Below are 25,479 nucleotides of genomic sequence, written 5' to 3'. Positions count from 1 at the left end.
AAAAGTGTCTCAACTAATACTGTTTTACGATAATGTGAGAAGAAAGTCAACGCTTCAGTTCTCCAGCAGACGGCGCCCTTGGGAAATATATGATAAATTATTACAACAGCAATTTTGACTGTAAAAGACAAGCGGAAGCAGACCGATCTCTGCTTTCGTAATTACTCCGTCGTTCACATTGATTCCCTTCCTTCTGTTTTTGTTGCAGTCATAATCAACGTATTTGCTGCTAAAATGGCTCTCACATATGAGGAACCACAACCAGAAAGTAAGTTTGTTAATATTTATTTTTGATGATATTGATATTTGTACTTTTTGATGGAGGCATTTCATTCATTCCAGACATGAACAGGTACTAGATGTTTTTTGATGTATCCGATTATGAAACACACATTAATTTATGTGTTATACATAATTATTCTTCTTAGGTTAGTTTCACAGTATTATACTAAAAAGGGACAGCAAGTTAGAAACTTCTTCTGCTCTGCAGTGTCCAGGCTGCATAGGCCTGAACACCGCAGGCTGCACAGGCGGCGGTTGACTTTTATTTCACACATTATAGCGTCAAAATCCCTCTGTTTTAAGTTCACATAGAAGATGTGCGTGTTTATAAAGTATTTTCCTAATTTCGTACGATTTAAAACCTTCTAACAAATCCTTTTTACTGCGTCATTTATCCGCCCCGGCCTAGTTTCAAAAACTATGTGGTCTATACATATTAAAATTTAAAATTCATATTAAAATATTAAAATTTCACTGCTCTATAGAGGACCCATAAATTGCATTTTTCTACCGTTACATATAAAGCGATTGCTGTAGGCTACTACTTTGCCAAAACGTGATTCAAAATCCTAGAATAAGAGAGAAGGTTTGAATTGGTTTTATATGGATCAAAGTAATGAAAAATAAATATCTTTTAGATAATACTACATATGTTTTTCATTCTACAGTATTAGAGTGCATTCTTAAATTTTCTCAAAGGTTTCACTTCCTTTGTGTGAGCAATTACTGTGAACGGCAAATAAACATCTCAAATGTCATCTGAAGGCAAGTGTCTGAAATATATATTCAAATCACACAAACCACAGAGAGTTGCATTTTTAATAACAGTCCAAATGTATCCTATTTACAATACAATTACAACATATTCAGTTAAAATAGCTTAATCTTTGTCAGGAGGCACAGATAAATGCAGAGTCATTAACTTTGTAGCAGTCAAGAGCAAACATGTGGCAACGGGACATTTTCTTTTGAGCAGGAAGAAACCTTTAGCAGAACCAGTTCAGTAAATTTAAGCCATCTGCTTTAATTTGGAGATAAGAGTCACTATTTAAGCAGCACCTTACATCCACTGACCATCAGTTTCTACTAATTTGTACTCAACATATGGTGCAAATGAACAGATATTGTTAATGTTTTCTCTTAGTGTCATATTTTTACAAGATTTTCTTCTACACTTTTTTATATTATACACTTTCCGAATATTAAGTTGATGCGTTTGAATGTTGTTGCTTTGTGATCTAACCCTAACCATATTATGTTTTAATCTTAAAGGTGGGAAAGACATACACACCCAGGAAAGTGGGTATGTTTATCCGTTGTCTTCCCTTTTACTTTCATTTTGATAAATGCCAACATTTTTTAAATTTAAGCTAATATTTTCTGTACTGCGTGTAAACACATTTGTTTGTCTGTTACAGTGATGCAGGTTTCTCAGCTGACATAAAGCACGTCTTCAGGGACAATTACCAAGACAACATTCCTGGATGTGGGCTGACAAATGCAAATAAAAAGAGTTCTGTGAGACCCATGTTTATTGAAGCAGAGATCTCTGAGCTGACAAAGAAGGAAATGCCAGTGGTGTTTGAGCCTAAGTACCTTGTGTCTACTGGGAAAGAGTTGGGTGAAGCGAGAAACAGGAAGCAGTCAAGCCCTGACCTGGAAGAGCAACCATTTCAAGGAAAGATGGACAGAGGACTGAAAGAAGTGTTTCCTCCATGCCGCCCGAGACAGAAAGCTCGCAAAAACATTCAAAAGAGTCATCCGAGGGTTCCAGGAAGAAGAAATACTAACCGCCACAGCACAAATTTAAAGTGGAAAACCTTGATTGGTGGTATGAAGTTATAAATCTTTTTATATTTCCTATGCTCAAAGTTAAAGAAATAATATGCATGAGAAATAAACACACATTGTATTTCTTGTCTGTTTTTACAGTGTGTTGTTCCATGATGACAATGCAGTTAGTTGTCTGTGACGCATCGGCTGGTATGTTCTTAAAAACTTTTCAATATAGTGCTTCATTTAACTCCACTTCAAACCACCAGAAACATTTCACTTACAAAATAATAATTATTAGAGCACTGATATATTCGTCTATTTTAAGTGTAAAATTGATCGTCATTAAATAATGCAGGTTCACTACTTTCAATACAATATGCTAAGGTTAATGAGCCAATCATTAATTAAAGTTGGAAAGCTAAAACTAATTATGACTTAATTCAAACCTTCAGGATTTGACAGAAAAATTCAAAGATTCTATCATTCACTCTTACCTTATGAAAAACTAAAGTATTATCTTATGAAGACAGGAAGAAGCCATCTGTGTGGATAGGCATGTATTCCAACTAGAGCGGGAATGTCAGTGCCCAACGGTGAAAAATACAACAATAATTTCCTCTACTTCACTATTATAAAAGCATCAAGAAGTTTCTTTGTAGCCAACAATAATGAAGCATCTAATAAAGGTAGTCCGTATACGGCATGCAAACTGATGTAATATCAAGCCTTTCATATTTTAATCTGTTTTGATAATTGTTGATTGAAATCTGCATTTTATAATACAAGTGGAGTTTTAAGAATAGTCCGTTCTATCATTTGTGGCTGTCATAGATTAACTGATCTCTCATTCCTAACAAGACTTTGCTGCTTTACTCTCCAAATTAAATAGCAAAATAACATAACACCACAAACTATGAGACATTTCCAGTAGCAAAACATTTTTTTTGCATAGCGCATAGTCTTGTTTTTGTATAAAAAAACACATATGTTCTCCAAAGAAATGTTTACTTTATATTTATGTATTTGTGTATTTAAATGTGTTTTGCCAGATCTGAAGAAAGTAGAAAAATTACAAGATTTTGTTTTAAACTTGTTACTCTTAGAACTAGTACAGGCCATGATAATCATCATAAGATTTGTCTTATTTTAACATCTTTTTAACATGATGTTGCTAACATAAAACCAAGAGTTTGAGTAAAAGGGTTTGTTATTTTTTTAATCTGTTAAGTCACTGTTTATTTTCTCATGTTGGACCCACAGGCATTTGCTTCACCTGCATGGATAAGGCCAGATGTCCAAACCTGATAACAATATATGTGAAAAATGATCGTCTGGTCTATGACAGACCCACTGAAGAAGAAATCCCAAAGTGTTCTGGAGCCCCTCCCATCACACAGAACTGTTTTGTGTGCCGGTCTCAGTCAGACGTGAACATCTACTGTCCCAACAACATCACAACATTTGAGGCTGAGGATTGCAATGGCTCAAGAATCACAAACATCATTAAAGGGTGTAAGTATTTCATAAAGCACTTATGTATTATGAAGTACTACACAAGTGCATGAAAAAGAACTCAGCTGCAGTTCCTTCCAGAATATTGTAAACTCCTTGAACATTTTATATGTTGACATATTTTCATCACAGACAGACTAGAGCTGCCCAGTACATCAAACTGAATTCATTATCACAATATCAGTACTTGTAGTATTACAATCACAAAGGGCCACTTGGATGCAATATTTGGTAGAATCTCATATTTCAAGTGTTTTGCTTTCTCATCCTGTATAATCTCTAAGGTACTTTGCCAGTTGAATTAACTCTGACTTCAATTAAATTCAGTTAAATCATATTAATTAAATCCCCTTTGTAATAATAAATAAAACAAATGTCTAAAAAATTAGGCTTAAAATAAATCAAAACTATTATTGCATAAGTACCGGTAATATAAGGAGTCTGAAATTTTTATCTAATCTTCTTCGCAACATAGCTCAAGGTTACAGAAGAGGATTAGGGCCACCGGAAAAAAAAAAAAAGAATTCTGAGATTAAAGTCTCAGTCTAGTTAATCTCAGAATTCTGACTTTAATCTCAGAATTCTGACTTTAAACTCAGAATTCTGACTTTAAAGTCAGAATTATGTGTTTTTATTTTTTTGGTGGCCCTAATCCTCTTTCGTACAAGGTCAATCAGCTTAGATGAGAAGTGTCTTTGTATAAATCTTACTTGAGATTGTTAACTGGTTTTAGGTCTACACTTTTTTCACTTATTTCACTTTTTCTGTGTAGTTTTAAACTCATGTTTTAGACATTTATTCAAATAATATTGAAATGCAGATGTGTTTAGAATGTTCAAACCTTGAGGACCCGTGTCGATCCAGAAAGCTTTGAAATGTCATCACCGTTTTGCCATTTTAAAGTAAACTGAAAAATATATGTGATATACCAGTACTTATAAATTCTAAAGTCAAAACAAAAGTTATACCTTGGGACTTATATCAAATGTTCATATTTCTTCAGGAGAAGATTTTTTAAAAAACTCCTTTCCTCTCTTGTCAACTCTTTTGCCCATTCATCTCAATTTTATGTTTTATTTTTTGCCTTCAGGTGAAGAGCAGCAGAAGTCTTACCTGGCACCTACTGGACCAGCTAACGAAGCGAGTATGTATATGGTTTGGATCACAACACTATTGGCCTTTGCAGGTCATTGAAATTAACTGTGATAATTGTCATAAAAGCACAGTTTTCTGGTGCTCTTTCTTTTATTGCAATGTGGCAGAAAATAAAGGGTGACAATTCTAGTTGGCTGTAGGTTTGGAGTAACACCACATATAGCTGGACAGAGAACTGATACCAGTACATATGGGTCTTTCTCTACCACTGAGCCCTGAGACAGATAGCAGGGCTGTCTTGATCTGTTGAGAAGGTAGTCAAGCAAAAAACAATTCAAAATGCCTTTGAAAATCTATTTAACATCTAGTTTTCATTCTAATACTATTTACTATTTTTGCTTCATTTGTAGGTCACACTCATTTACTTACTGGACTCATGGGTAGTGTTGGTATGTATTATGGATCTTGTTGGTGGGATAAATTAACAAGCCTTTTGTTTTTTCGTTTGACTCAACTTGTGTTGTCATTTTACAGTTGCTGTTGTGATGCTGCTCTGAATCACGGTGATCTACATCATGAGTGTGCCTGGTTGTGAAGACTGAACCTGCTATTATTTCATCACAATTTGTGCTTAAATGCCATTTTTATTTTCAGGTCTGGAAGAATGAAGATGGTTGGTTAAATTTTCCATAGAGTTGGATTTTTAAATAATTCTTCTTAACATTTCTGTTAATTTTCTGATATTTTTTGTTTACACATTTTGTTTTTTTAGTTGTATATGTATAATAAACTCAAAAATCAAATAATCCCAAAAATAAAGTAAGTTAGTTATGATATTTTTAATCTCTAACTATTTACAGTAACATCTTTTTGTAATTTGTTAACATTATAGGAAATGTGATGAAAGCACTAAAGAAAATCCAGGTAGAAACGGCTCCCATAGTCACTATTACTCCCTTGATTCTGTTTTTGTTGCTTGCTATTTTCCACTTGTGTATTTGCTTTAAGTCTTTTTCTTTGTAGTTAACCACACTTATTACTACTGCGACTTACTAATCAATCAATTGCCAAGTCAATACAAAATCCTTTAGGCTAATTCATTTTTAAATGCATGCTAGTCTTAATGACATGTTATTGTTTGCAATTAATGAACAATAAAAATACTTCCAACATGATACGGTTTTGGTTATTTAAAGCTATTGTGGTTTTAGTAGGTCAAAATTATATTTATATTGCCCATTTTGTTGAGTCATTGATTAAACAGAATGACCACTAATGAGAATAAGATACTGTGTGGGCAGATATCACTGTTCAAAAATCTGGTTGTTTGAAGCATCAGTGAAACATAAAGTGTATTAAAGTGTCACAGCGAATCTATTAAACCAGTCTCTGAATTCTGACAATACTTTTTTTCCCCAGTTAATTTTCCCCAAAGCATATTTTACATTACAGCAATATTAACAGTAGCTCAGAAATACTTTGATAGAAAGTGATTAGACCGATAAGAAGACGCTCAAAGAACTGCAAGTTTGCATTTACAATGAGGCCAAAACTTTTATGAGTTACAAGAGTGTTGTGTAAATAATTTTAAGAGTTGATGTGAAATTGAGTTTCTCTCTCTCTCTCTTCCTCATTCTCTTTCTCTCCCCATTTTTTGCTCTGAGGAACAACTTTTAAAACCTACAAGCTTGTAATAAGTTAATTGAGTTAACTTGCAAAACCTATTTATTCTTGAGATGTAATCATTTTCTACTGGACTAAACACATCAATGCATTCTTCCTCTCATCACCTTCGCTTACCCAAAAATAAAAAGCCTCCACGTGGTGAGGCTAAATGTTAAACATAACTTCCTGTATTAGTCAAAAACGTACCAGATAGCTTTGGCAACAACAACTGATCATGATTCGTGCGATCACCAAGCCACAGGAAAAATGTAAGTTATTTTTTCAGTTTCTAATTAGTTTAGCTTGAACAAGTCACTGAGAAACTTGTATTTTTGCTGAATTTTAATTTTCTTTCACTCATTGTAAGCCTCAAAAACAACTCCTGGGAAGCTTAGGTGGTTAACCAAAACCCCCAGCCTTAAATAACATTATGAATGCAACATCCCTTTTGTTCTGGTCTGAATGAGATTAACACATTTAGTATCAGAGCTTTTAACAGTTTTCATTCAAAGCTTTTAACAGTTTTCATTCAAAGCTTTTAACAGTTTTCATTCTCGGCGGGCATTCCAAGAATGTTCAGGTATTCCACAGTTTTTGACTATCAATATTTAATCATAATAATGATGTGTTAATGTCAGATGCTAGAGTCTTTCAAAATTATTTGCTAAATAAATATAGGATAATGCTGTATCAAATAGAAGGTGTGTTTAGAATTATTTACACATGTTTTAAATGTTAGTCTTGATATCTACACAATCAAAAGACAGGAAATGTTTGCTACATTTGTATTTATTGAATTTATGAAACAGATCCATCTAAATGTTTAGTAAACATGCTAAGGTGATACCTGGAACAGAAATGCCAATGGTCAACACTTTGTAACTGCTTTTGATAAAATCCAGTAATCACATTAAAGAAACTAAACATGTATCTTTTTGATTTTCCATGTTCTTTTCAGGTAATAAAACACACAAGAAACTTTATCCTCTGAGATATAAACCTGTGCTACTGAACATGTCCACCATATGTAATAAAACATTATGACAGCAGAAGCAGCCATTACAGTGACTCTATAAGTTGCATCATGCTTTCTGAAATGGAGGGCAGAAAAAGTGCAGTAGAAGATCTGAAAAGACAAACTCACAATAACTTATTTTGTAGAAAGCGAAAGTTCAGATTAACAATTATAAATCCCTGCCAGTTAGGGATATGATATTTAATCTAGGTCCACTGCATATATAAATGAATACCATTATTTGTGTAAGTTATTCTTTGTTATCCAGTTCAATGCAGTTTTATTGTTTGTGTCACTATAAAAACCCTATAATTGTGTTTGACTGAATTTTATTTTGGAGTGTACCATATTGCTGTCAGGACTGTTATTATGATATTAATGTATTTGGAATTTCTTAAAAAGATATAAAAGGATGTTTATAGACAGAAAGTAACATGATAGACATAACAAAGTCTATTTTGTTACAATTCTTAAGTAATTTGGCTACTTTGTCAAATTACTTCTCAAGTTTCTTCAGCAATTTAATATATACATTATAAATTAATTATCATGAGTAGAAATGCACATTTATTTCTCTTACAGTGTTTCTTTGCTGTCTGGTAGCACTGACACTAGCTATCTGTCATGGATCTGCTGGTATGTTTGTAAACGCTTATAATCCCTTATTTTTATTTAATTGTTTAAAATGATTGGCCATAAATTGTAATTACCCTTGTTTAATGAGTAATGTATATTTTAAAACAGGTTTATTATTATCTTTTAACTTTTACTCAGTGAACTTGAAGCACACTATGTGTTTATATATCTTCATTTTATCCACGTTTCTCTAGATTGGACGACACATGACTGCTTTACCTGCAGGGACAAGATCAGATGCCCAAACATAGTGAGGATTTTTGGACCTCACGACTCTCTTCTCTTTGAAAAAGAACCTAAAGAAAACATTCCAAATTGTTCTGGAGTTCGTCCAGTAGGAAAGAACTGCTCAGTGTGCCATTCCAACTCCAGCATCAAAATCTACTGTCCAAACAACATCCAGAAATTTGAGGCAGAGATGAATGGGCTGAAAATTACCAACATATCTAAAGGGTGTAAGTAAGGCATTGCAAAACGTTAATCTTTGATGATGTTAAGTGACTGTTGTTTCACCACTGAAATAACATTGTTTAATAGCAAATCTGTTTTCTACTGTAAATTGATATATATATATATATATATATATATATATATATATATATATATATATATATATATATATATATATATATACATACAGTTTATGTGCATTTTTATATATATAAAACATTTTAATAATTTTTTATAAATTTTTTTGTAGGTGAAGAACAGCAAACGACTAACCGTACATTCCATGGACCGACTACTGGTGCAAGTACGCATACACACACAGCAGAGTCAAAAAAACTATGCTCACTATGGCCTTTATTTTTAAATCAATCAGGACATGACCACCTATGTGATGGCATATTTAACTGCCCTTTGATGCTAAAACACCCATAGGTTATTGATGCAGGGACTCCACTAGGCTTTTGAAAGTTGTCTAAAAGCTTAGTCAGGTGCATATGATTCCACTCTTTACAGTGTTAAAGTTACACTGATCTCCATCCTAACTTTTCAGAGTTGATTTTACTTTGACTGGAGTTAAATTGAGTTACAGAGTAAACTTGATTAACAACCAGATACATAACACTAGCAGCATTACTTTATAAGTGTTATTCTAATTAATATCCAATAGTGTAACATGACAAGCTACTGAATTGTAACTACAGCAGTCTGACAGAAGCAAATCTGCAGCTTTGGCCATTGGCCTTTCTGACCAACATTAGCAGGCAAGGTGAGAAAAGTGTCTTGTCCATGGATACTGTTTTAAAAACTATTTTAACTCTTTTTACACCAGCACTGTAAACCTTAGGGGAGCATTTTATACTCCCTGTTCTTGAATTGACTCTTGAAGTTCTGACCCAGCCACTTAGTCATCACAATTTGGCTCCTATCAAATTTGCTTACCTATCAGAAAAAAAATGCTTACTTATTGACTAAAAGAGCAATATTATTCCCCTGTCAGTAGTCACTATATTATGAATGACTAGCAACACAGCAGATAATTAGTCACTAGATGTTGGGCAGATTGTTATAAAGGGACAGACATGCTCTGGAAGATACTCAAGTATATTGTGACATTTAAATAATGCTAAGGTTGATGCTAGTGCAAAGGACCCAAAGTTTGCTAGGAAAATGTCCCCCTCACCATTATGCCACCATTAGCCTGAACAAAATATGAATCTCTGAATTAATGTTGGTTTAAACCAAATTCTGGTCAGACCATCTGGATGATGCAGGTGAGATTTGTTATTTGAGCTGGGCATTCCAAGATAACTACTGACATCAACAAGGCATTTCTGTCCACACAACTGCTGCCCATTGAACATTTTCTCATCTTTGGTCAGTTTTGTATAAACCACAGTGTGTGAAAATCCCAGAAGATCTTTAATACTAAAACCATTTAGGGACATTTAAATCCCCTTTTCCTCCTCATCCAGATTCTCAGTTTGAACTTCAACAAGTTCAAGTTAAAGCAGCACGTCATCTTCATCTTTTCTAGATGCGTAAGCACATTGTTGCTGCCACGCAGCTGGCTTATTTACCATATCTGGTAAAAATACAATTTAATGTGTATATCTAATAAAGTGCTCAGTGAGTATTTCAAATAGACTGCATGCTTTAACTTTATCTGGTATCAGTCTGCAGTAATTATAGTTTACAGAGTGCTACAAGTAAGCATCTTATTTACCTGATTGAAAAACTAGTACTTTTATAAAGAAGATTCACTTTTAAATTGAACATACATATTTTAAATATATAACAAAATTAACGCTAATACCGCTTGATTTCTGTATCCCAATAAAGGCCAGATTTCTGCACACACTGGATTAATCTTTGTTGGTATGTATTACTGTGTATGCATTACATCTACAATGCTATAAAATGTACTTTCTGAAAATACTTTACTGCCGTTGACTCGGTGTGTGGCAAAAATATGTTTCTATATTACAGGTCTTCTTTTCATCTTGCTTGGATGATCATAATCAGTGTAAGTATTATTCATCACACAACTTTCAAAACATTTCACTGAAAAACTTAACCATCCTAAATTAAGTTTATGCAGTGACATCTGATGTTTTCCTGTCTTCAGAATTTTTTTTTATCAATGCCAAGAAATGAATTATGAGTTTTGAAAAAAACACTTATACAGTAAGTGTGCTGGTGCTGTAGAGACATACAGACTCAGAAATGTGTTACTGACCACTAGAGGGAAGTAGTAATCCATTCGCCAGAAAAGGAGAGCCAAAACATGTTTCATCTAATTTTAGGGCTGATTCAAGCCACACTTATTGTAATGAATGACATGCTTAACTAAATTTGACAGTGAGGAGAAAAGACTGGCCATTTAAATACAAAATATTTCAACCATCAAAATGGATTCTCTATTCAGTCACAATCCTGTCAACTTTGCTTGACAGCAGCTTCTTAACATTTGCAGTATTTTTTTTATCATTTGTTATCTGTCATTTCCACAGATGCTCGTGGACAGGGGGAGAAAAGAAAGATGTCAACACATTTCAAAAATTTTTAATTGATTATGATTTCAACAAATAGTAACTGTAGGTCTGTTTACTGTTCTGTTTTTACTTCCACTTTTAAATGAATCCTAAACAAATTAAATTTGACTTCATTTTAGAAATAAATAACCAGTTAAGTTTTTATTTTATTGCTTATGCATACCTCTGCAGCAACATGTTTCTTCTGACTGAAAATAACATTATTGCTTGGGAGCAAAGCAAGAATCAACCTGAATCTGATAGAGACATACATGTGGAAGGAGCTAAAGATTATGGTAATGGAAAACTCAAAAATTTGTAACTCAGAAAAATAAATACTCAAAATACCAGTGTAAACTGTTTTTCCTTTTCAGAATTAATACTATTTTTTTTACATTGTTTTATTATTTCTTTATCTATAGCAAAAGTGTTTTTAGCTACATCTATAAAACAATACATATTAAGTATCTTAATTGATTAAAAATTATATAAAGTCATGCTTTCAGACTCAGCTGCAGTGGTGACAGTCAGGGGGAGAGGACCTTTCTTTTAACTGGAAAAAATACATAGCAAACATCATGATTGAAATGAAGCCAAAACATGAAAACTACTGAGCATAAAATAATCACAGAAGTGTTAATAAAACAGTAACACAGACTCAGAGATCTCTAAACATAAATAGTACCAAAACTACACATATAAAATGAAAGAACAATTGGAAAAAAGTTATTAATTGGTTTTAAAAACATTGTTACATTGAAAGAAAAACATTTAGAGGAAATTCTATAATAGGTGCTTGTATCAAGGTTAAGTTCAAAAGTTGCAATTAACTTCCAAAAAACAAAGTTATATTAGGCTCTGGTTGATGGCATAAGGTGGATATAGTCACAACAGATCTAAGAGATTATTTGTCAAGTCAAAAACCAGCTAAAAATTTAAATACCTTTCATGTAGTTTAGTTGATTAGGTCCTAACCAGTCAAGAATCTGAAACTCAATTGTGAAACTGTAATTTCTAGAGTTTGATCCATATTTGATCACATGAGTATCCAGATCAGAGATCCAAGGTAAATGTGCTGCTGCTGTACACAACAAAGTTAAGGGGACAGTCACATCGTCATCATCTTCCTCATCATCCATCCAAGCTGCAGGTAGGAGTGCCATGTGCTTTTGAATGCAAATGCTTACATACTATACTGATATTATCACCAGGTTATTCAAGCCCTGTACAGATGTTTCAGAAGAAACTACAGATTGCTCACAAACAAAAAATATATATACCTAATGTGACGGATAAATATTTAAGATGAGCAACTTCACTTGACTAACAGTAAAGTAAATCAGAGGCCATAGTATATAATTTATGTTACATAAATCATGAGTGTAGTTTTTAATTCATCTAGCCTCTAAATTTTCCAGCAAAATGTTTTAGAGGAATTAGCCTGTATCCACTTCACTCCTGTTTAATAGGCATAACTTATGGATGGTGACATTTGGTGCATTCTGTTAATAAGTCATTTACAGATGATCTGAGGATGTGTCCGCTTCCTGACATATCGCATTTCTCACTGGGATACCACTGCCTGAATTAACTTCCAAGAGATTGTAGAAAGGACAGGAGCAAGGGTTAAAACTAAGAAGTGACATTCAGTCAAAATTGCTATGATGCAAAGTCACAGGCGATATGTATTCAATTGGCTTTTTGCTTTAGACAGCAGTTATAGTTTTTATATGGATGTAAAAAGCTTGTAATTCTCATCCTTAAACTTATGACTAACATTAAGATGAAACCCGTTCTTTCTCTCTCTGTCTCTCTGTAAATACATTTCTTAATTGCTGTATATATATGTTATTTTAGTAATTTATTTCAAAACATGACTCATGATATATCAACTATTTATAGGTGATATATTTCAAGTATTTCTGTTTATTTTAATGATTGACTTATTGCTATACAAAGCTAAAATTAAACCTGTCAGAAAATGACACTTGTTTTCAGAATTTTTTTTATTGATTTTATGCAATATTCACATTTTCACATTTTATATATGACCATGTGCAAAACATAATTGAGTTTCGGTTTTTGATCTAAATTACGGAAACGCAGTAAGAGTTTCAGTGGTTTTTCAATCTATGAAAGCACCTATATTTACTCATTACAGGTGAGTAATGTAATGAGTAAATACATTACTCATTATGTACTATTCTTCAAGGGTCCTTTCGAGGCACCCTGCATAATGCCCTATCTCATCTTGGTAGGGGGGGAACTGTTAGCGAACCTTCATTTTCTACTGGTACATTTGCAGAATGTCAGCCACAACGAAAACTGTTTTCAGATGTTTGGCTATAAGGCACAACTTTAAGGACTTCATTACATGATACACCATATTTGATGTACACTTATTCTGAATATTGTAGAGAAGCGAGGTTTCACCCAGCGATATGAAAGATAACCCTGTTATCATACAGGCCGAAACCACCGAGTGAAACATTGACAAACCTCAACTTTGATGGCAGTGCCTGGACCGTACCAACTAGTTCCGGGTAGGAGAAACTTGTGAAACTAGATTTTTCTGGCTATATTTGTTTTACTGTAGTGAAGTTATGAAGTGAAATGACACAGTTCAAACGACTTTAAAGCTCCCAATCCAGATTTTGGTGATGAGTATACACACATCAGAAAGAAACACAGGGAGAAAAAATGGATACCCCCCTGTGTTTCGCAACATGTCTGAACATTTACCTGTTGACTGTTTTTGTAATGTGAAGCATTCAGGTGCTTCCTCTTCGTCAACGGGGCGATCAAAATGGAGTGGGCGCTGCCTGGCTGAGATTAAAATACGTGTTTCTGCAGTATTATTATTATTATTATTTTTTTTAATTACTTTGAATTTGTATTTAGAGTATTTTAACTAAATCATCGAGGGACGAGAATTAAATATGTTTTGGACGGTCTTCGTCGCCGTTTTAATGGCGACAGGTGAGTTGGCCTGTTTTCCGTTCAGACAGGGTGGGCCCTTCCGTGTAATCCGTTGTGTTTTTCTGCGCCTCTGTACAAAATAACTGTCTGTTGGCCTACAGAGTAACAAATAGTTTTCTGGGTTGTTACGGTTATTTGTTGCAGATTGTAAAATTGTGTATTTAATCCACAAAGTTGCTCAAAGAGTTCGATTTTAATACTAAAGCCTTTGGTTCCCTTGTCGTTTCTCTGTTGCTCTGTGACGGAACATTGTAATTCTATTTCCAAAGAGAATGCGTCAGATTTTGTGGGTAATTGTTGAAGAAAATATTGTCTAATTTGTGATTTTGACTCTGAAACTTTGCCATGTTAAGCCTGATAAAAATGTAACATTTCCACATAAAATATATTAAAGTTACATTTTGTAAGCTTTTCCGAGTAGAGTCAGGTATTGCTTGCATTTATTTAGAAGCCGGATTGAATCCTCATTTTAATCTTCTTTGAAGCGATGTTCCTCTCAGGCCTGTGAAAACGGGGTTAACACACTGGAGTAGATATTTAAATTGCCCCAACTAATTTATGTGGACAAAAATGCATATACTAAACATCAGAATGGCAAAAGCTTTTATTTTGACTACTCAGCTTCAGAATAGGTCAAGGGAATGGGCATCAGTGGGACATGACTAATGTGGGTCTGCCTGAAAGAATGACGCATGGCTGTGACTCAACTTGCCCACTCTATGAGTGATACTATGAAGAAATGTTGTTTACGCCACACCTCGACTATTGCACACTACAGTGATTTCCATGGTCAAGTTTGCAAAAGCAATGTCAAATTTTGACAGTAGTAGACCTTTTTATTAACTTATAATATTTTCTAAACCTTTCCAGAGTCTACTTTGGCTATTCAGGTTACCTGTCTTAACAAGAGGTACGTTGTCATGCTCTTCCAACCTGTCACACTCAATTGTGACTACACAACGAGTGCCTCTGACCATCCTATTGTCACATGGAAGTACAAATCCTTCTGCCAGGACCCCATCAAAGTGGCACTTGGCTCCAGCAGTGCGAATACCGCCATCTCTCAGACCAACATTAACCCCAGCAACAACTGTCCCGACAAAGACAGAACAATCCGCACTGTGGCAGTTAAGCAGGGCGATTCCGTCTCACTGGGCAATGAATACGCAGCTCGCAAGATCAACATTATAAACAGTAAGTTAATAAACACTACTGGATAAATCTTTACTAAGGGTTGAGTGCAATATGATAAAAATTTTGTATTTTGACAGATGAACTGGTTTTAGAAAGAGAAAACGATCAAGAAAAATATGTTTCCTAAAATTTGGAGTTTCTGTATTAAACATTGATGTCAACAAATCACACTCAAGTTACACACTCAAATCATTTAAATATTTTCTGTTTCAGTTTTTTTTATTGTTATACAGCAGATTTGCTCTGTCATAGCTTTGTATAATTTAATATCAGACATTTTATGTAGCTCTGCCTTTCAAAGTGATGGGTTCAAAAATATGATGAATACAAGTCTTTCTAAAAAATGCTAACATGATTTCTGTGCATTTTTTCTAAATAAAGTGCAAAAATTATAATTTCACTGCAAGTAAACCAATTTTGTGAGGTAGAGTTGAGAAACTACAGTACAAAAATAAAATTTTAAAAGGGCATCTAAAGCTGAAATACTCATCACATTCCTCTTATTAAGCTAACTAATTTTTTTTTAAATAGCTATTGGCACACTGGCTAAGTGAAGAAATAGCCCTACTTGTTGATTGGATATATCTGTTGTACTTGTGTTAAGGAAGTTTTGAATTTTTGTATAAATCATTGGTGCTGGGTTGTCGCTCTCAGCATGCTGATGCCCGTCAGACGAACCCTTGTGTATTTTTAGAAGTTACTTTTCTGTGCTGCATTACATAAAATTATGCAAATATAGTATTAAAAGAAATGAAATAAATCTTACTTAATGCACGTGTAAGGTTTACTTGTGTAATCATGTGGTGCTTGTTTTTATAAGGATTTGGATCATATTTTTGTGAGTCATCTTGTTGATGTCTGTCTCATTTAGTAAAAAAGTATGTTTCACTGCCATTTTAATTTATCCTTTGTACTTTTCATATTTTCTTTGACTTTTTACCTTTTTATTTTATCATCAAAGGCACCACTGGAAATTTGATATGTTTTAGCAAAATAACAATTAAAAATTGTCACTTGACAAGATCAAGAAAATCTAATTGAATCATAATGTGAATTTGGTCATTTTGGATGTTCCCTAGCTTCAAATGTGAAAGTACTGTCATAAAGATGAAATTGAATTATAATAATGGTAAATAATTTAAATAAATTCTCCCTCACAGAGGCAGACCTTCAAATCTCTGAGACTCATTGGGGGGAAAGTGGTGTTTACTACTGCACCGTGGTGTCGTCCAAGGATATTTCAGGGACTAATGAAGAATTCACTGAATTACTTGTGCTTGGTGAGTTTTGCTATTTAAATTGCTTCATTTTATGTCTACATTTTCTTGATTATTATTTTTTCTTTCTCTCCATCTCTTTTCTCATTTCTACTCCCATTCACTAAAACTATTACACATTCAGAAATATAACAGTAAAAAATAATAATTACCAAAAGCAGTGTGAGCAACACTTAGTGTGCAAGTTACTCAACTATTTTGGGATTTTGTGGTCAAGAAGATATTTTCCACAAACCTGATTAAGCAGCAGAGTTAGATACCACCCTAAAGTAATTGCAGCTTTATCTGTCTTTCACAGAGAGAAAGACTAATACTACTGACCTCCTGCCTGGCATTGACTTACTGGTTATGGAAGGTAGTACAATACCCTTGTGTGAGAGGAGTAGGGGATATTGGGTGCATTAGGTTTCATTCTATAGATGGGATGACTCTGCCCTCTGACTGCTTTACCGAGGGACTTTGAGTTTGTGTGCTCTCCTTAAATAAAATGAACAATTCTCAACTCTAAACAGTTTTAATATAAAATTGTGAGAACAATTACCAAGTACTCAGTCACATTTTGAGAGACGGTGCACTTCTAAAAGTCCTGATGTAGACAAATACACATCACTGAGGAGTTCCTCTCATCTTCTTTTTTATATATCTTTATATTTTCTGAACTGCATTGTTTTATTTCTTTTCAGTTGCAATATAAATTTAATTGCTGAACAACAAAAACAACTGTGCATATTTCTTAATTTATGTGCAGTTTTTTTTAATTTTTTTTTATTCCCATCCTCAGTGTCTCCTATCTGTGTTATGGGCTGCCTGAACAGACATGCAGAGTAATCTGGATTTACCAGTTTGACATGTCCTTAAACATGTTCACATTAACATGTTAGGGCTCATATGTTTTTTAATTTTTTGTTTTTTTAAGCACAAAATTGGCTTTTCACAACACAGACTTTCTTCTTTGCTGTTCTGCATAGATAATTAATACAAAGTCTTTGGGAATAAAAAATTCTTAATTTTTTTTTAAAAACTTTTTTATCAGATTAATTTCCTCCTTCTTTGTTTATAGTACACATTTGTATCTGCAAACAAATGTGTTTGGCTACCTATAAATACCTTTTGGGTTCATGGGTAGTGTAGTGTGCTTTTTTTCTGGAGTAGAGACAGACTGTAAAACCTTCAACATTATGATATCATATGTGTCTCTCTTTGATGCACACAGACTGGCTACTGGTTCTTCTGGTAGTTTTGGGCTTCTTTTTGCTCCTTATTCTCATTGGGATCTGCTGGTGCCAGTGTTGCCCTCACACCTGCTGCTGCCTCATCAGCTGCCCCTGCTGCCCAGAACGCTGCTGCTGTCCGCGAGCATGTAAGTATCAAGTAGAAAAAGAATGAAGATTTCATCTAGTTAATATGTGGTTCTAGTGAGACCTAAATAATAAATTATCAGACATGTTTTTAGTTGATTATTTTATTGGCTTTTTGCTAATTCTTGATCTCTTAAGCATACTTGCAGTCCCTGCAAGTGGAAATTAGCAATTTTTGCTATGACCTGGTGCCATGCATGTCTCCTTTTGAAAAGTTAATGAAATGTTGAACACTGTTTCTGTAAATAAACCGTAAACAGTATTTGTTTGTACCTTTTGGTTAAAGGGAATGTGTATATATGTTTTTAAAGCAGTACAAGTTAACATTCAAGAGGCTTTTAGGTAACACTTATGTCATTTGATAATAATTGCACACCCTGAGTCTGATTGTATAGTAAAACTTCCACGACTAAACACAATTTGGCAAATTAGATTTTTAATTTATTTAGAAGTCCATCAGATGTGCACTTATAAGTTTTCTTGTCAAATATTCTTTTCTGGTTTTCTTTTAGGTATTATCAATGTCCAATTTTTCATGATTTAGATATTTTTGTCACCAGAATCTATTCTGCCAAAGAGAGGATGTATTGCAAGTGTTTGGCTTCTTAATTTTCTTAATTAAAAGTCCTCCAAACTACATGCTGATAATCTATTTAAAGGTCATAAATGGTGGAAGTTCTTAGTACTGCTGCATTCTTTTTTTGTTTGCTTCCCTTCTGGTTGGATTTTATGCTTTCTGTCCTTGAACAATCTTTAAGTGTGAAATTACTTTGTTTCCAAATGTTATCTGCTCTCTCCCATTATGTTGCAGTGTATGAGGCAGGAAAAGCAGCAAAGAAAGGTGTGCTCAGTCAGTATCCTCCCACCATGTATTCTGCCATGTATGCTCAGCCTGTGTACGGCGGCTCACAAGGTAACCAGTCCATCATGCCCCTGCTGCCCATTCACAACGGAGTTGGACAACCTCAAAGCAATTACGGCCACGATTATGATGGTGCCAGCTCAGGTAACATTACAACAAATAGTGTGACTTAGTGGATGTTTTAAATATCATAATGACATGAACCCAAGCAAATTTTAAGTAAGTTTTTCATCTTTTTTTTTTGCAGTGGGTCAGGGGTCTCATGTGCCTTTGCTGCAGGACAGTGGAGGTGGAGGAGATCACAGTGAGTTAAGGGAAAATAGCATTTGGTGTGTCATGGTGTGGGGTGGAGGTTGTTCTTGCCCAGCTCTCTGAATTGTTTGGGTTATTTTGTAAGAGGAGTTTCCTTATTACAGCATTATGGAAATTCCATCTTGATGTTTCTAGTGGCTTTGCTTAGTTGTGAAATGACTAAAGTTGGATTTAAGAATGGAAACTGGGTAGAATTTCCTCCACCAAATTCCAAAATAATGTGTTTAGATAACTATAAATTATTTAAAAAAATAATTCTCAAGAAAAGCCATTTGATTTACATAAAAACATGTTTTCTTACTTGAATAATTTCTGCCCCCTGGTGTCACACTTTAGTATGACATATTAAAGTGTGTATTCCCAACAGTTCTTCAAGGTATTTAGCAACAAAAACCAGCAAATCATGTAGGGCAAAGAAAATGAATTTTAAAAACAACTGTCAAACATCAATGGAGGAGCCAGATGCATTCACAAAGATTACATTTCATTTTGTGATTTTTTTATTTTTTATTTCTTGCAGCCTGTTACATAATTTTTGATTTAATGTTACAGCATAGCTAATTTCCTTATCTATAAATTTCTATTCTTGCTGATCTTTTTCTGTATAGCACCTGTTTACAAAACACTATTGGCGATGGAGGTTAAATCCAAAGGTTTACATTTTTGAAATTGTAAATCAAACATTTCAGCACTGATCAGAAATGACAAAGTGAGGAAAAACTGCTTAAGAAACAGTGCCACGTTATGCTGGAAACCCTCACATCCAGGCCTGTATAAGAATGCATTTTTGACACAAAGTATGTGTCCTTACTGTATTACTTGTTGTACTGGTATACATAATTTAGAATGACAAAGTCATAATTATTTATGTACAGTATGATGGACTTTTTTCTGAAAGACTAATCTGAATCAATATTATATTTTTCTTCAGGATTAAGAGAAGTTTCAAAAGTAGATCTAGTTCTTTAGTGATAAATATACTCCTTTTTTTCTCCACAGCTCGCAGTGGTTATCGCATTCAGGTGGACCCAGCTGGAAATGCAACCCGGGCCATTTACTACATGGAGAAGGAGCTGGCCTCATTAGACCCCTCCAGACCTGCAAACTACAGCCGTTGTGAGTGACTTCCTGTGGTTTTGTCATACTGGTGTACCACAACTTACTCTTGCTACATATAAATCAGGTTTCTGTCAAAGAGTCACTTAATCATTGCCGGTGGGTTCAACATATTTCTGAAGTAGTTCATTGCAATTGTTCAGTGTCTGAAAGAGTTATGACCCAAAATATTCAATCTTACTATTTATTATTTTCCCCTGATATGAGAGCATTGAAAAGCTGCATCTATGAGAACATTTTACCTGTCCATAAAATGAAATGTAGTTTTTGCCACCAATTCTTAAAAATAATCTTCTAAATAAACTTTGACATTCAATGAACTGCCATGGCTTACTGTATATTAATAAGCTTTTTAAACTATTAAATATATAGTCTCATATAGAATCTTGTGAATTTAATGTACACATCAAGTTTTAAAAAGAAATACAATAAATAAAGTAAGTTAAATGTAAGTAATGCGAAAGTAACAAAATACATTAGATTTTTTTTTTACCTGACTGTAGATCTGTTTGAGCTGGCATTGCTCTCACAGAATAATTAGGCCACAAATTCTCATTATGTGCAGGCTGCTGTGGTTTTACACTCTCCACCCTCTCTGTTTTATGTTTTCTGAGAAATCAAGTTACAGTTACATGTGCTGATTTTACCTTCTGGTTTCAGATTAGTTTTTAGCAACTTCATGATTTTTTTTTTCTTACACTCAAAATCTTGTGTTTTTTGTAGTTTTGCTCAAAACTAAAGTACAATAGTCATAACATTTGAACCCTTTTTGTTGTTGCTGTTTAAAGTGGATCAAGTTACTATGGAAATTCTTTATCATTAAAAAATAACATCATGATGTATTTTTCTCAAACACATGAAAGCTTATGTGGAAATTATTGCCTTTGTAAATTTAAGGAAAGCTTCAGATGTAATCTACAATTCCTGTACAATACTTTCTGTTTGGTACTTTACTTTTACCTAAACTTCACATCAATATTTCTCTGTATTTTATTACCATTATTACTTTTTCTAGTGGAAAACATGAGCACAGTCAGCTCCCTGCATGACAGCGTGGAACCTCGAGGACGCGGTGGTCGCCCACCGATGCCCACACTTTACGACCGAGACGAAGCCATGAGCACCATCAGCAGCGTTTCCCAGCAAGGGCAACGTCGTGATGACTACCCACGCCACGGTGGAGGTCACATGAGTAATCAAGCACGTGCTCGCTCTATGGATAACCTTGATGACATTGGACGGCGATACAGAAATGATCACCCACCTCACAGGGGCCCCGATGCGCCCAGAGGCAGGAGAGGGTAAGTCTTACCTTTCAGCACAAATCCAGTATTTCACTATTCTGTCTTCCAATGATGCAACCGCACAACATTAAAAACAACTTTTTTGAATTTTTTTTTACAGTCACCACAAATAAATAACTGCAGTTTAACCTTTATTACTACATTCTTGTGTTTTAAGTGTTTTAACAGCACTTGAGCTGTTACATGAGTTGTAATTTTCCAGTAGCTTCTTCCACTCCCTCTCAGTTAATATCTCTGTTTTCAGGTTAACTGAACAAACTATGTTTGGTAAAGTTATTTCAGATATATTTTCTGAGTGAGATGCCATTTTTAGGGCAACAGTTGAATAGCCACAATGTAAGAGTTTTCCTTTTATTTACTAACTGTTTTGTGGTGTCAGACATTAGACTCACAACATGACACTGAAGAGCACTGATTCTACATTTCCTGGTGCACTAGCTTTGACTGAAAACAAGAAACCCCGTGTTTTACTTCAGCAATGCCTCATCAGTCAGATTTAAGTCAACGCATATAAAGATTCTTGTTGCTTTTAAATATGCCTCAAAAATCTTAGAAGTAACCAGTCTTCACTTCTCAAGTTTACCAACTGTTTTTAGAAAAACATTTGCTCTCAGATATGCCAAGTTTTTGCTTAAAATCTACAGTTTTAAAATAAATTTCTGTTTGTCAACATTTGGTCAAACCATAGCTTTTTATACAACAAATGACTTCAATGAATTTCAAATACACATTTGGCCACATATCAACAGATCAAATATATACATACAGCCCACCAACAGGAACATGAAGGGGACAAGTTCTAGCCCCTGGAATAGTTTCAGATCACTTTTCATGGGCGGAGATGGAAAGGTTTAACTTCATAGCATCACCCACTAAAAAGAGTGCAACATCACCAACTGTCTTTAAGACATATTTTTGAAAACAGCCAGGAAGTCAGTAGTACTACTGCTAAAGTTTACTTACAAGAAGAAGAAAAAGGTCTTACTAATCATGTGGAAGTTGTAGTACTGAGTAGTTCTACATTCTAGTCTTATAATGTTCAAAGTTTGCTCTAGGTCAAAAGATTCGACATGTAGATCAGAACTGCAATAAGAGTGTTCTTGCTGTCTTATCAGCTCTGATGATGAGTGGAGCAGCAGCGCTCGCAGCGGCTACGACGACCGGAGACGTCGTGACTACTCCCCTGATGATCGCAGAGAAAGAGACAGAGGGCCACTGGGAGCCCTCTCCGGGCGCCGTACCCATAGTCGCGACGACCTTATGGAGATGGAGAGGGACCGTAGGTATGGCGGCGGTGGCAGGGAAGATTATGATGACAGCTTGCTACGAGAGGCCATGGAGAGGAAACGGCTGGGGGAGCAACAGAGGGCGCGCAGCCAGGATCGACTGGACAGCGAGAGTGACCGGTCAGAATGGGGAAGGGGTCAACGTGGGCCACCACCACTTCCGCTGAACCCGCCGTCTGGAATTCCTGGTCGCCGGGACGATTACCCGCCACCTCAACTGCCTCCGTACAGTGACAATGAGAGCGTCTCATCTTCAAAGAAAACTAACCTCCGCAAGGTAGGTTATGACTTATAGATGCTTTTCGAAACTTGCAAGTAAAGGTTCTGACTCAAAGAAAACAAATGGAGGCTGATGTTGGTGAAAGTAATATATTGCAGACATGAAATGTCAACTTAAAATCATTTCATCTGTTGTAGTGTTTTACAGCAACTCCTCAGTCACAGTGTGGGGTGTCACTCACTCGTGACAATAAGGCTAGAAAGAAATATATATATATTTTTAAAGGTTTTATTGGCTCTAGCGGCCTTTATTTGATAGTTACTTGACAGGAAAGTGGGTAATGAGAGAAGGGGGAAGACATGCGGCAAAGGTCGCCAGGCCGGGAATCGAACCTGCGACAGCCGCAACGAAGACTAAGGCCTCCTTATGTGGGTTGTGCTTAACCCCTGCGCCACCACAGCACATCCCAGAAAGAAATATTTTTAACCCTCTTCCCTATAATTCATGAAGAAAAGTAGGAAGGAACTAAAATTTTGTATTGGCAGGTCCAAGCTTTTCAAAAAAAAAAGAAATCGGTCCCATCTCTACTGACGTCTTATCCCAGTGTGAGGCATATTTTGTTGAAAATTGGAAATGACAATGTCGGAGCATATGATCTTTAGCAGAGTTCCACAGAAGCAGACAATTAACATCCCTTAAATAAATAATGCAGAATTACCAGTTTAACTGTAGATAACTCAATGCTGAAGAAAGTTTAATATATTGTACACATTTAAGTTGTAGAATTAGACCTACTGCTCTCCTACTTATTGAGTGACTAACACTACATAGAACAGGAAGAGAAAATATAGATTATGACTTTACAGAAAATGCATGTGAAGCATGTTTTTTGTGGTTATTTTGTAAAATTGACATATCTGTGCTTGCTTTGCAGAATGGAGCAGTGAGTCGTGAGAGCCTGGTTGTGTGAACCAAACTTCAATGCAGCTTTGACCAATTAATAAAGATGCGGTTGGTTTCTACCATTGTAAATATTACTCCCACTGCTAATCTGATGTTCTGATTTTATTTGTATGGTTGTTAATTCAGTTATGTTATATATTTTTGGAGGTACAACTTTGTGCCACCTAATGTATAAAAATTGTGGCTGCCACAAGTGCCTTAATGTGTACAGAGCTACAGCTGTAGATCCTAAATCATTTTAACCATCCCGTTCTGTTAGTGGATTTACATCTTGACAAGTTCAAGTAAATATGCTTCAGCTGGGTTTTAATACTTTGATCCTTTCGATTAGTGACTAGTTTTAGTTAACTTGCAGGTGTTCATGTAGATTTAGAGTTTATGCTGTTATGCCTTTTGCTTTTGTACTTGTGTTTTTTTATGGATTTATATATGTTTAAATGAATTTGTTTTTCTTATTGATTAGTGATTAGGCTTGTCACTGTTTTTACTGACTTGATGAACAACCTACTCTTTCATTCATTTTTAAAGATGTGCTGTTTTAATTCATATTGTGATGTACAGTTGACCAGTTTTATGCTTTGAACATTCAAATATGTGATACGATGTAATTTTACAATAAAAACTGTTTTTGCTAATCTGTGCAGTGAATTTAAACAGTTTCACCACTAGATGTCATTATCTTGTTTATTTTACAAGTGTGACGGTTCTATTTTACACAAGCTTTTTCTTTTTCAAAAGCACTAGAATGGTAAGTAAATATTCTATTTTGCATAATTTTACATATTTTTTGGAGGGTTTAGAAAGCATTTTGATTGCTATTGAGTTGATGTATATTATTCCCTGCAATCTGTTCATATATGTCATTGGTATTGAATAGTGGGATTATTATACTTTGACATAATGAAAAAAAATTAATACTTGAGCAGGGTTTTAAAAATAATTAATATTGGATCAATAATGTTTAAATATCAAATTAGTTTAAATTTTTGCATTACATCACACAGCATCAATACAACCTATGGTGAATGGACTGAACTTACATAGCGCTTTTCCAGTCATTTTGACCACTCAAGCTTTACACTAGAGTCACATTCACCCAGTCGCACACACAACACACAAACACACAAACACACACTTGTACACCGATACGCAGATCTGTGCCTACACTGGTAGGCAATTTGGGGTTAAGTGCCTTGCCCAGAGGCACATTGACACATGAATGCATTTCAGTCAAGACTATTGTTAAACTTTCGCACATTCTCTCATTTCTATGTGCACCTGCAGACCCTTCACACAAAAGTTTTCATTATTCATGAAATATTCTGTGGTTATAGTATTTGGCAAACTCCTGATCCAAATATTTATGTTACACCCCCACCAAGTGCGCTCCGCATAGTGGCATGTAGACTGTTGCATAACTGTTGTTGGCTGTAGGAGGACCTCCTCCAAAGAAATACAGAAATGGGCAGTAGCAGAGTTTTGATGATTATAACTGCAGACAAAGTGAAAATGATGAATGGTTGAAAAAGAGACTAACCTTTATGATTTTCCAGGTGTTTATAGAAGACAGCTCTGAACAGCTGCGTTTTTAGCCTTGATTTAAAAGAGCTCAGTTGATAGGTATTTCTCAAACCTTCATAAAAAAA

The 25,479-nt window shown here is 34.8% G+C and overlaps 2 protein-coding genes across 4 annotated transcripts; both read left to right on the top strand.

The window, feature by feature from the left end:
* The first annotated feature begins 130 nt into the window (after positions 1-130).
* On the top strand, positions 131-5,840 carry LOC114139165 (uncharacterized). 2 transcript variants are annotated; one of them, XM_028008911.1, is made up of 9 exons: positions 131-268; positions 1,555-1,585; positions 1,701-2,113; positions 2,215-2,265; positions 3,319-3,570; positions 4,661-4,714; positions 5,076-5,114; positions 5,200-5,228; positions 5,320-5,840. In XM_028008911.1, exons 1-8 carry the CDS (start codon positions 235-237, stop codon positions 5,220-5,222), a joined length of 897 nt encoding a protein of 298 aa, XP_027864712.1. In that variant the 5' UTR covers positions 131-234; the 3' UTR covers positions 5,223-5,228; positions 5,320-5,840. The 2 variants fall into 2 exon arrangements, with proteins under 2 accessions (XP_027864712.1, XP_027864703.1); XM_028008902.1 differs by having other exon boundaries at positions 5,200-5,840.
* A 7,881-nt stretch (positions 5,841-13,721) lies between these two features.
* lsr (lipolysis stimulated lipoprotein receptor) lies at positions 13,722-24,468 on the top strand. 2 transcript variants are annotated; one of them, XM_028013021.1, is made up of 11 exons: positions 13,722-13,941; positions 14,812-15,135; positions 16,296-16,415; positions 16,711-16,767; positions 17,626-17,772; positions 18,582-18,776; positions 18,880-18,936; positions 19,944-20,060; positions 21,076-21,361; positions 22,480-22,927; positions 23,805-24,468. In XM_028013021.1, the coding sequence occupies exons 1-11, from the start codon at positions 13,902-13,904 to the stop codon at positions 23,838-23,840; spliced, it is 1,827 nt and encodes a 608-aa protein (XP_027868822.1). In that variant the 5' UTR covers positions 13,722-13,901; the 3' UTR covers positions 23,841-24,468. The 2 variants fall into 2 exon arrangements, with proteins under 2 accessions (XP_027868822.1, XP_027868823.1); XM_028013022.1 differs by lacking the exon at positions 16,711-16,767.
* Positions 24,469-25,479: the final 1,011 nt, after the last annotated feature.

The sequence above is a fragment of the Xiphophorus couchianus genome, chromosome 3 (genome assembly GCF_001444195.1).
Source record: "Xiphophorus couchianus chromosome 3, X_couchianus-1.0, whole genome shotgun sequence".
Taxonomy (NCBI): domain Eukaryota; kingdom Metazoa; phylum Chordata; class Actinopteri; order Cyprinodontiformes; family Poeciliidae; genus Xiphophorus; species Xiphophorus couchianus.
Note: the sequence above shows the minus strand (reverse complement) of the source record. Positions and strands in the feature narration are given on the sequence as shown.